Source organism: Vombatus ursinus, unplaced genomic scaffold (genome assembly GCF_900497805.2).
Source record: "Vombatus ursinus unplaced genomic scaffold, bare-nosed wombat genome assembly UNPS02014810.1, whole genome shotgun sequence".
NCBI classification, from domain to species: domain Eukaryota; kingdom Metazoa; phylum Chordata; class Mammalia; order Diprotodontia; family Vombatidae; genus Vombatus; species Vombatus ursinus.
The window spans coordinates 7,395,691-7,408,302 of NW_020954588.1; the positions used below are offsets into that span (position 1 = coordinate 7,395,691).

The 12,612-nt window shown below is 34.8% G+C and overlaps 1 protein-coding gene across 1 annotated transcript in view; it reads right to left on the reverse strand.

The window, feature by feature from the left end:
* ATR (ATR serine/threonine kinase) overlaps nt 1-12,612 on the reverse strand; it is a 119,249-nt gene that overhangs the window by 59,130 nt on the left and 47,507 nt on the right. The window contains exons 22-25 of the mRNA XM_027875875.1: nt 11,195-11,401; nt 10,276-10,389; nt 7,146-7,261; nt 908-1,028 (exon numbers count right to left, since the gene is read on the reverse strand). Coding sequence (XP_027731676.1) covers nt 908-1,028; nt 7,146-7,261; nt 10,276-10,389; nt 11,195-11,401 — 558 coding nt within the window. The remainder of the gene's footprint in view (nt 1-907; nt 1,029-7,145; nt 7,262-10,275; nt 10,390-11,194; nt 11,402-12,612) is intronic.

Sequence of the window (12,612 nt, forward strand, 5' to 3'; positions counted from 1 at the left end):
CATGTGCATAGTGGTTTCCATGTTGTCTTCCCTATTAGACATGCGAGCTCCTTAAGAGTAGGGGTTGTGCAGTTAGTTGGTTTTGGGGTTTTGTTTTGTTTTTTGCTTTTTTTGTGTCCCTAGCACATAGTCACTGCCACACAAATGAGTCTTTGCCTATGGATCTCCAAATCATTCTGAGAGCCATACTTTGTGCATTTTTGTATAAACATGTAAGTTGTTGGTTGAATTTTACTGTTGGCGTCTCTCTTGGATTTTCTTATTCTGCTGAATTTCTATAGACTTCCTCCTTCACTGTAGCTCCTTGTTACGGTATTGAATTTGCTGGAATTAAGTCATCAGTTTTTTCTCCCATCCTCCTTATTTTTCAATTTAAGGTCCTTTGATTATATGTGAAAGACTGCAGGCATATATCCTTAGGAGCCCTTGTCAGGTATACACCATTATTGACAAGGAGACTGTCTTTCTTATGGTTTAAACTATAGTTCAGAAATAAAAACTCTCTAATTGAGCCAGCAGCTCCTTTTCTAAAGCCTATGCCTTTAATCAGTCACAGGGATGAAAATATCACCCTCCTAAATTCTTCAGTTTCTTGACCAAGACTGCATTATCCTTAGCAATACTTTCTAATTTCTTTCTTATAGTATCATTTATGCCTACCTGAATCACCAGTAACAGTTAAGTCATCTGATTTGACAAGTCTTACTCAGGAATTTTTATTGCTTCTACATCCAGTTACTAAATAGTAAACATTGGGAAAAAATTGTGAAGGGATTTGCCTCTACTATTATCAAGATGGACATCAACAAATATTAGTGAGCACTGGACCCTGGCCAAGGCACTTAGACTCTGATTTTACCTACAAATTGTGATTTCATTCTATAACAAGTAAAAAAAAAATTATTACCTTTGTTATAAGATAACCTGCCCAAGATGCTGACCATTCTGCAAAGTTGTTGCCTAGTTTACTTAAGTAAATTGGCTTCTTTACTGTTGACCAGTCTGTGGCCTTCTGAGAACTCTTATACCTATAAATTTGAAATGTAATTTAGTACAAGTCAAATTAAACATGTTTAGAATTTAAGATGAGATACTACAAGATTGGCAAAAATGGTATTGTGAGGAAATTATGCCAGTCATTTTTTCCCAGAGTTTCAACAAAAATCACATTTAGATTTTAAATACTATGTAATCTTCCTAGACCTGCCTTTTAAAACAATCTTTAAAAAAGGTAAATTTAAAAATCCAACTCTAGCACTACATCTAACAATGCTATGCAAACTTGATTTGACTTAAATACACATTTCTGAAGTTACAATTAGGATTGTAAAAGAATGTAAAATTGTAAAAGACTTTTCTAGGGAGAGGAAAATCTGGTACACATGGTTAAATAGGAATTGAAAAATTAGCCCTAAGACATATAATTAACTCCCATTTATCGAGAATCTAAGTAATAAGAAAATTCAATTGTTATTTGTTTTTCACTATTTAAATTATAAGATATATGATAATTAGTATTTGTTACATATACTGTTCATATCAACTGATTAGATCAATAAAGGGATGAATTAAATTAACTTTTCCCCCCAATTGTTTACTGAGGAGGTCAGAGTTTTTTTCTTCTAGTGATACTCCTAGTTTATACAATGACAAGGAGACACTGATAAGCAGAGATACCAGGACAAACAGTGGTGAGAGTCAAGTATTTTAAGTTTGGCTTCCCAATGTTTAGAGCTTCCACCACAATGTTTTGGTTTTTTTTTTTTTAGTTGATCTTTAATTTTCTGATATTCACTTCAGAGAAATATCTGAATGAAAACTGTACTTCTTTGGACCAGTATTCACACAAGTAAATGAAGTAATTCAGAATAGTGTATGAATTTAATTGCAGTTCATAATTAGGTGTTCTTTCTAGTGAATAAACTGAAAATCCAAATAGCTACTATGAAACTTTCATCCCATGGGAGAAGCCGACCAGCTGCTTCCATTTACAGCTTTGATGATCTGCCCTGCTGTGTAAGAGTTTCCATGACTACTAGTCAATCTGTATTGACAATATATACCTAGCCAATACAAAATAAATTTTTGTTCAAAAAATTAAAAAAAAGAAACATTCATTAGGCAACTTGAGATGTGGGGTAGCTCAGGGGAGAGGCTAGGGATAGATTTAGAAATCTGGGACTTATATGCAATGAGAGGATAATTAAACCTGTGAGAGCTAATGAGGTCATCAAGAAAGTAGAGGGAAAAGGGCACAGGACAGAGCTTTGAGAAATACCCACAAATTATGGGTCATGATATGAATGATAAAGCAGCAAAGGAAACTAAAAAGGAGCATTTAGAAGGGTAGAAGAACAAGAAGTGAATAGTGTCATGAAAGCCAGAGAGTCAGAAGCAAAGGGTGGTCAAATGTATTGACTGCAGAAGACAGGTTGAGAAAGATGAGAATTGCAAAACAACTATAATTAGATCAAACAAATGGAGAGATCATCGGTACCTTTGCAAGGAGCAGTTTCAGCTGGGTGATACTGTGAGAAGCCACAATGCAAAGTGCTGAGGGAGGGAGAGAAGAGACAGTAGAAGCAATAATTATAGATAGCTTTTTCTAGGAGTTTAGCTGAGAAAGGGAAAACAAATGAAGCACTATAGTTCGAAGGGATGGGAGGGTCTAGTGAAGGTTTGTTTGAAGTTAGTAGGGAAGGAACTAGCTGATAAGGAAAGATTAAAGATGTGAGAGGATGAGTTTCCAATCTGCTGGAGGAGATGAGATCAAAGGTACACAAAGAGAGGCTGGCTTGAAGAAGAAGGGTCACATCATTTTCAGAGTCTGGTGAATAGGAAGAGCATGGACAATGGTGTTAAGGTGTTCTGAGATGAAGAGAAGAGAGAGCTCATATCAAATAGCATCAAGTGACTCTGTAATATAAAAGGCAAGGTCCTTCTGGGAAGGGAAGGTTTGAGAGCCTTGCGGAAAAAACAGAAGGTTTAGAAAAGCTTTTGTGGGGACTAAGAGAAGGAATCAATTATGGAGGAATAAAAGCATAGTTAAAACAAATGCATAATGTACCCAGTGTGCATAGCTACACGACTTCCTTCAGTTCCCTTTATCAGCAAATGAGTAGAAATGGAGAATGAAGACAACAGAAGTAATGAAGGGCTTAGGTTTGACAAGGAACGAGCAGCAGTACCACAAGGGTAGGGATCTGAGAGTAAGGGACAGTGTGGGGCTGCACTGGTTCACTATCAAACCTGACTAATTGGTTGAGACTGGACCAGGGGGATAGATCTATTTCAGACCTAATCTTAATGTTCCTCTCTCTAACATCAGTATCAAAATCCTCTCCTAGAGAGGCTACAGAAAAGTTTTACTTTGTTTTTCAGGAAAGAGATGTTAACAGAAACGAAATTATCATTTCATGAAATGATTTCTCCTATGAAGTAAGGATGAACTTATATTTTTATCTTGATTCAGATCTGTAAGATAAACCATGGAGAAGAAAGGCAGCTAGGTGGCCCAGTGGATAGAGCACTGGGCTTGGAATCAAGAAGACTCATCTTCTTGAGTTCAAATCTAGCCTCAAATACTTCCCAGCTGTGTGACCTTGGACAAGCCATTCAACCCTGCTGGCCTCAGTTTCCTCACCTGTACAATGAACTGGAGAAGGAAATGGCAAACCATTCCAGTATCTTTGCCAAGAAAACCCCAAAACGGGGCCATATAACTGAAATGGAGAAGATAGAGCAAAGGTCAGGAGAAACTATTTTTGTGAGAATTGTCTTAACTGTTATTTCATGAAGAAACATTTTAAAGACAATTTTGTAATAAGAGAATCTGGAGATTATTAAAAGCAAGAGTTTGAGAGAAGTTAAAAAAAACAGAATGAGAGGTCTTAATTGATGAAATTTATTTTGTGAAGAAAATGAAGAGAATTGTTACTAAGAGATTTCATTTGTTATGCTGAATGAACAAAATGTCATGGGAATGTGTTCTCAGAAGCGAAAAGAAGTTGTCTGCTGTTATAGCTAGGGTTTGAGGTGATTCTAGTTGTGATCACTCATCACTAAAAAACTGTATGTCTTTGTTTTGTTACTGATTTCACTTTAGATAAATTGTATATTTAGGAACCTGAAAGCGAATCTCAAGAAGACTAAAGGATATACTACATAGATATATATAGAGATTTACCATGCAGAAAGAAATGGATAACTATTATTGGAGTTTTCTCTAGCTAATTACATAAATACTATTTGACTAACTACTGGGGATTCTGAGCTTAGTTGATTGGAAGAAATTATGAAATCTTATTCATGAGGAATTGTATAAATATACTCCCTGGATAAGATTAAATATGGTAATGAGTCAAGTAACCCACAGTACTTCTGAATCTTCTGGCTACCAGACCAGTATTCTACTCTGATTCTGCCTCAAATTTCTGTCAAAACATGATGGCACTTGTAAAGGAAAGGCAGCCTCTATCTGGAATGGAGTAACCAATGCACTTCTGATGTATCCTCTCTGCTTTGACAGAGGAACCGAAGGCGCCTCACTCACAAATTATGCTGTCATGTATGACTACTGCCAGGCACCTTACTTAACAGAAATTTAAAGCAAGAAAACAGGGAAAAAAGAAATATAAGCTGAGGTCTTCATTTAATTAAAACTAAATTCATTAAGTATCCTTGTGTTCTTTATGCTGCAGGTAGAGGACAGCATGGCAGTGCAATGTATGTATTCAACACAACATTTATTAAATAAGACCTTACTTGATACATTGGGCCAGGCACAAAGACAAGAACAAAACAGTCTCTTCCAAGAAGGAGATTATATTCTACAAGAGGAATACAAAATGAACACAAATAAGAGTATTTAAGACACCTGAGAAAGTGGAAAGCACAAACACTTGGGAGGAATCAAAAGAGGCTCCATTGGCAGTCCACGGTATCAAGATCTATGTTAATGAAACACAATTTTCAATACCACAAGAACAAATCCCAAAATGACATTGTTAAGCCTTCTGAACAGAAAAGGTATGAGGTAATCTCCCAAAATGATAACAGATCAGCTACACAGAATATTGAGAAACTATGTGCTTTGGCAAGTACATAAAAATTCCTGCAAATAGTCATTTTTAAACTTTTTATCTTCTAAGCACTCTTTTTTTTTTTTAAGGCAATTGCGGTTAAGTGACTTGCCCAGGGTCACACAGCTAGTAAGTGTCAAGTATTTGGTCTGAGGCTGCATTTGAACTCAGGTCCTCCTGACTTCAGGGCCTGTGCTCTATCCACTGTGCCACCTAGCTGCCCCCCTTCCATAGTAATAATAAAATTCTTTAGAGAGCTGGATCTAATGTCTGAAGATCTGAGTTCGGATTCTGACTATCACTTAGAACCTGGGCAACCTCAGACAATCATTTAACCTTTCTGGGCCTCAGTTTTCTGATGGTTAGTTTCCTCATCTATAAAATGAGAGGATTCGACCAAATAATTTCTGAAGTCTTTATCTAGCCTTAGATCCTATGATCCTAAAATAAAGTTAAATATATTTTTCAGGGCAAGAGTGGATTAAAAGTATATAAAACTTTGATCATAGGAAAAATGGAGGTAAAAAATTCTGAGAATTACAAGATAAACTTATTATTAAAAGGGTTTTATTTAGTTCCCGATCACCTATATAATTTATAACCCAGCATAAGCTTTAACACATGCAAAATGTAAGATAAATTCTTTCACAGCATGAGCGGTGTTTTAATAAATGTAAATGACTGTTCTTGTAGACTTACTCAATTTTTCTCTATACTAAAGCTTCCTAAAATTTAGTCTATTGAACATAAAACTATTATTTTGATATCAATATTATGAATAAGGGAAATATTGCAGTAAATATTTTCAAAGACATTTATTTTTTAAAACTTTCACAAAAGTAAAAAGTTAATTTTTCTAAAATTCAAGACAAAACATTCACAAAAGTAGCGTTAGTATAACCAAACTGTCCTAGACCGTGTCTTCTCTCTCTACACTGGTCTCTGGGTAAACATAGCTCCCACTGGTTTAATTTTTAACTCTGCAGATAACTCAAAGATCTATATATTGAGCCCTAATCTCTTTTCAACTAGTTTCATATCATTAATTATCTATTGGAGATTTCAAAATGGATGTGCCAAAGACATCAAACTTAAAATGTCCAAAACAGAAAGTATCTCTTCCCTCTAAACCCACACCTCTACTGAACTTCCCTCTTTCTGTTGAGAATGACATCATCCTTCCAATCTCCTAGGTTTGGAACCTTGGCATTTTCCTCAGCTCCTCACTCTTCCTTACCCCAATATAGAAATCAGTTGCCAAATCTTGTTATTTCTATTTCCACAATATTTCTTATATATATTCCCTTTCTTCTCACACAGCCATCACCCTAATTCAGGCCATAATAATCTCTTGCCTGGACTACTGCCTCTGCCAACTAACTGGTCTCCCTACACATCTTTTGTCTAATTCATGCACCACACAGTGCCCAAAGTGATTTTCCTAAAACAGAGTTCTGTCCATATCATTTACCTACTCAAATAAACTTCAATGGATCCCTATTGACTTGACTCTACAATCAAATGTAAGATACTTTATTTAATATTTGAAGCTTTTCACAACCTGTTCCCAACCTAACTTTCCAATCTTATGCATTTACTCCTTCTTCACTCACTCTATGGTCCTGCCAAACTAGCTTTCTTGCTGTTCCTCAAACACAATACTTCATCTTTAGGCCTTGGCACTAGTTGTTCAGAATGCCTGGAGTGTGTTCCCTCTGTGCTCTCCTCTGTCTCTCAGAATCCTTTGTTTCTCCATGACTCCACCATCTACAGGAAACCTTTCCAGATTCCCTTAGATGATGGTGATATCTTCTCATAATTAGCTTGTACTTATTTTTTATATATTTTGTGTGTGAAAGAGTATATGTATATTTACAGCGCATATACACACACACACACACACACACACACACACATTTATATACATGCTTTCTTCCCTGAAAGACTGTAAATTCCTTGAGGGAAAACACTATTTCACTCTTGTCTTTGTAGTCTCATTGCCTCACATAGTGTCTGGCACATCGTACGCACTTAGTAAATGTCTATCGATTCCTATCTAGCTACCTTGTATTTAGATGTGGCTCCAAAATTTCCCGAACGTGTTCAGGGAATCTCCTCCAGAGTCGGTGGCCTGGCCCATCAGTCTCCATTTCTCTGCATTCATAAATGGAAAGCAACTCCTACCAATACACAAAGAAATGGCTGAGTCTCATTTAATTTTTATTGCTCCATATAACAGACTATGCACAACAATAATGGATTTCAAACCTGATTTTTTTTTAATAGCTTGAGATGTAATACTGCAAAACTTTGAAGCATCTAAGTATGGCATAACATCACCTCTTGAAAAGGATAAGACTAATAGCAAAGTGGTGAAAAGTCTATAGTTAACACTCTATACATTTATTTTATTTATTACATCCCTTACAACTAGGGATTTTCAGAAATGTGAAAGAATGAAACTCAAATTCCAATGTGTTACCCAAATTGAAGATGCAGTGAAATGTGAAATACTAAATTAAAGGTTCTAAAAAATGAAACCAAAATCCAAGAATAAAAAGAGCCATTGATTCTGAAAAATCAAATGGCTTTTAGTGTGTAAAACAGGAATAGAGCACTGGACTTGAAATCTTAGGATCTGTATTTGTGACCTGGATCATGTACTTACAAGCTGTATAACCTTCGGCAAGTCACTGTCCTTCTGAGTCTCAGTTTCTTAATAAGGCTTGTAACTAATTTTTTATGAGGTTGTAATTAGGAAAGCCCTTTAAAAAACCATGAAGTACTATATAAATATTTGTTATAAAACAGATTTTTATTGCACTAGTGCTACTCTTCAAAAGGTCATTTTACTTGCGTTATCTTTTTAATATTTTACCAAGTTTTAAGAAGACACATTGCTCTAGTGAAACATTAATTTTGCTAAATTATATTTTACATTGATTATGAATTATGTAAAAGTAAAATGTTACAAAGTCATGTTCTACAAATAGTTAACTATGTAGCCAATTGCCAATTATCCAAATAAAACAAGGAGAACAGAGGTACAAGGTAATAAAAAAATGTACAGCTTTTGTATTTAAATTTGAAAAAGTGTCTGAGGATGAAGAATTTCACTTAGAAATAACAAAAACACACTAGAAATGGTTAATTCTGAAGTCACTAAACTGTTCAATTTGCCCAATCCTACTCATATCATTCTAGTGAAATGCTTCATTCTGTGAAAATACTTAGTACTAATCAAGTAAAACACTCTACTGAATGGGAACAAAGGTAAATATTGATGTTATAAAGTACTTCTCCAATGCAATACAATTTAAAGTAAATGTAGCCACTGGTCATCAGTGGCTGCTCTGCTCTGAAAGAAAGTGCTTCTGTACTAGGTCTGTGTCCCAAGGAGATAAAAAAAAAAAACCAAAAAGGAAAAGGACCTATATCTAAAAAAATATTTATAGCAGCTCTTTTAGTGGTGGTAAAGAATTGGAAATTGAGGAGATATCTATCAATTGGGGAATGGCTGAAGAAGTTGTTGTATATGATTGTGATGGAATGCTATTGTGCTAAAAGAAATGAGGAGCAGAATGTTCTCAGAAAAATCTGGAAAGACTCACATGAACTGATGCAAAGTGAAATGAGCAGAACCAGGAGAACAGTGTATACAGTAACAGCAATATTGTATGATGATCAACTAATTCTCAGCAATACAATAATCGAAGATGATTCTGAAGGACTTACAATGAAAAATGCTATCCATCTCCAGAGAAAGAATTGAAAAAAGTCTGAATGCAGATTGAAGCATACTTTTTCTTTACTTTATTTTTCTTGGGGTATTTGTCTTTGTTTTCTTTCACAACATGACTAACATGGAAACATGTTTTGCATAACTCTTACATGTATAATCTAAAGCAAATTGCTTGCCTTCTGAATGAGGGGGGAAGGATGAGAGCATTTGGAACTTAAAAATTTTTAAAAACAAAAGTTAAAAATTGTTTTTATATGTAATTAGGGAAAACCAAAATATTAAATTCTTTTTGAAAACAGGAAGAGTTCCCTATATCAATGAAATCTCAAGTTCAAAGATGTACATAAACCAAGTAATTAAATAGATGCTATAAAAAAATGATTATCAAAGTAAGTCACCATTCTAGGTGTGGTTAGTATGTTGAAAATGAGATTTGCTTAAACTGTTCACAGTGCAAATAATTTATGATCCATCCTCAGATAATCAAGGTTCCAACTGTAAAATTCAACTGAGGAAGAACAGTTTACATCATATAGAGACCTTAAGAATTTTCACAGAAAGAATTTGCATCCTGAGATTCCTAGAAAGGTGAGAATGAAATGTCAAATGAAATCAGATATTAAAAAACACAACTTATGATATATGGCCAGATTTTAAGTCAAATATGTATTACATCATGTTTTCTGAAAATACAAAGAACATATTTCAATAATTCAAGGATCTGTGATTTCATATATGTGAATTCTCCCTCTATCAATGCACATCACCACATGTCTACGCATTAACAGATGGTTAATGGTAGTTGTGAATAAAAAGAAATTCACCTGATGGCCAATTCTCTGTGATGAGCCAACTAAACTTAGGTAGGCTAGACTTGGACACAACCACACAGACCATTACTCGGCCCATACTCAATGCCTTTTCAGTTTGATAAGGTCTACCAGAGCTTGTGCTCCACTGACATGACTTTTGAAAACCCACTCTAAGCCACTGGGGTGGCACTGAAATATATGAAGAAATTGCTACCTTAAGATATTTTAATCAGAAATATGATAGTTAATAAAATATTTATTTTTAAAATCCTAACAATGCAAGTTTATGCAAATAGTGAAGGGTAAATTTTATAAACTGTTGAACCCAAAAAAGCATAATGGTAAAGAGCAAAAAATATGTTGTAACCAAGGAATGATGCTGAACAATTTAAGCCACAGCATCTATCCTGCAAATTTGAGAACTGGAATTAGAATAAGTGCTCAACGGGAAGTATTATATAGAAATAATACACAACAAAACATACACACACACACACACACACACAACTCCTTTTATTCAAAAGCCACAAGAATAAGTAATGAAAAAATAATACCTTCTTCTAACTCTGTGTATAGACTTCACAGTTTTCTTAAGGAAATTCAAAATTGTGAATCTAACAATGAATAAGTATGTTCTTACTTGAATGGCATAGGCAGCTGAATCCTGGGCACGGACATTATCAGCGTATGCAAGGAATGCTCTGGTTAATTCCATCAATAATCCATATGCAAAATTTGAATCCTCCACTTCAGTCTCATTAACAAGGAAAAAAAATTAAAAGTCAACTAACAGGAAAATTCATTAAACTTTAACTCTACTGCCCTCTAAGTTTGGCTTCAACTAAGACTTAATTTTCTTTTTTAAAAAAGGGATCCTAATTTAATTTGGAAGGAATGAATTATTAGGTTTGCAGAATATAAACCAAAGTCCAAAGCTCTTTTGAACAACTTCTGCAGTGTACTGAGATAACCTCAAATACTACCATATCAACATTCCAACATTTGGCCTCATTCTCTTGGGTTATATAAATTGTTTAAAAGGACATAAATCTTAATATAGTTAGTAATGAATACAGAGACAAGTATTCATTATAAATATATAAAAAAGTTTTATTCTTAAGAGTATGCTATTTAAGGGGCAGTTAGGTGGTCCAGTGGGTAGAGTGCCAGGCCTAAGTTCAAACTTGGCCTCAGACACGAGCTGGAGGACCTTGGGCAAGTCACTTAACCCTGTTTGCCTCAGTTTCCTCATCTGTAAAATGAGCAAACCACTCTATTATCTTTGCTACAAAAATCTCCAAATGGGGTCATAAAGACTTGAACGTGACTGAATGACTCAACAAATGATATTCAAAGAAAATTCACAACTTTGTGATTATTGGCAGAGGATCACTGAAACAATATTATAGGAAAAGTGTGGGATATATGGTTGCCTATATGGTATAGATTAAGTAATGTAAAGGTTAGGTGTAAATTGAACATTTCTGTGTAATATCTAATATGGAAGTTCCAACTGAATTGGGAACTATTCTAAAAAATTCCCAATTATTGCTACTTACCACAAATGTAACATCCTTTCCTTGAGTTTCACCTGTTGAGAAGTCCAGACGACCAGGATCTATTGCACCTAATTCCCCTAAACACTCTCCACAAAGTAATCGAGCTTGGGAATTTGCATCTTGGCAACCTTTCAAAAGTACTGTCACCAATTTTGAGATAATAGGCTCTACTGTTTCACTATCTGTAGCATATTTTATTAATTTAACCTAAGTAGAAAGAAAAGATTTTTTTAAATCATAAGAACTCATCATATAAATCCTAAGTTCAGAAAACATAAACCTTTCTCATTATAGAAGATTTTGAATATATAAATGAATATATCAATCAATAAGCAAGCACATATTAAGAGGCTATTGTGTTTGATGTAACAAGCTGGGGATACAAATACAAAGAATAAAACAATCCCTACTGTCAAGTACCTTAAATTCGAATAGGACAGAAAACCAGTACTAATATAAAGATGTATTGAATAAATATGAAGAGGATAAGTAAAAGTAAGTACAACATAGTTAAATACAAGTTGGATAAGAAGGGAGGGTGCTAACAGCTGGGGGGGTGAGGAAAAGCTTCATGTAGAAGATAGCCAAATGGCGCAGTAGATTGAACACTAGGCCTAGAGTCAGAAAGAAATGAGTTCAAATCTAGGCTCAAATCTAGGATATTGTGAAGATTAAGTGAAAGAATAGTTGTAAAGCACTTAACACATAGTAGGTACTATAAACTTATTCCCAACCCTCCCTCTCTAGAAGGTGGTACTAGAGGAGCGCATATCTATCTATCTATCTATCTATCTATCTATCTATCTATACATATACACATACACACACATAAAGGATATACATAAAGAACAAACATCGTAAAAGACGTTTAAATTACTCCCTACAAGCTTTAAACTGACATGACTACAATAAAATGACAGACTGGGACAGGATTACACTGTTCAGGATAGGATTTAGACCTAGAAGGTATATTAGAGATCATGCAGTTCAACACTTTTATTTTACAGATCTAGAAAAGGGGGTTCAGCGGGTTTATTTCAATTCAATTCAATAAACACTTACTAAGTTACTTGCCCAAGAGCATATAAATAATAAGTAAAAAGTCAAGGATTGAAAGGACCCACATGTACAAAAATATTTATAGCAGCTTTTTCTGTGGTGGCAAAGAACTGGAAATTCAAGGGATGCCCGGCAACTGTGGAATGGCTGAACAAGTGGTGGTACCTGAATGTAATGGAATATTATTGTGCTATAAGAAATGATGAACAGGCAGACTTCAGAAAAACCTGGAAAGACTTGTATGGACTGATGCTGAGTGAAGACCCATGATGGAAAATGCTATCCACATCCAGAGAAAGAACTATGGAGTCTGAACGCAGATTGAAGCATACTATTTGCTCGTTTTTTTTCCTTCTGTT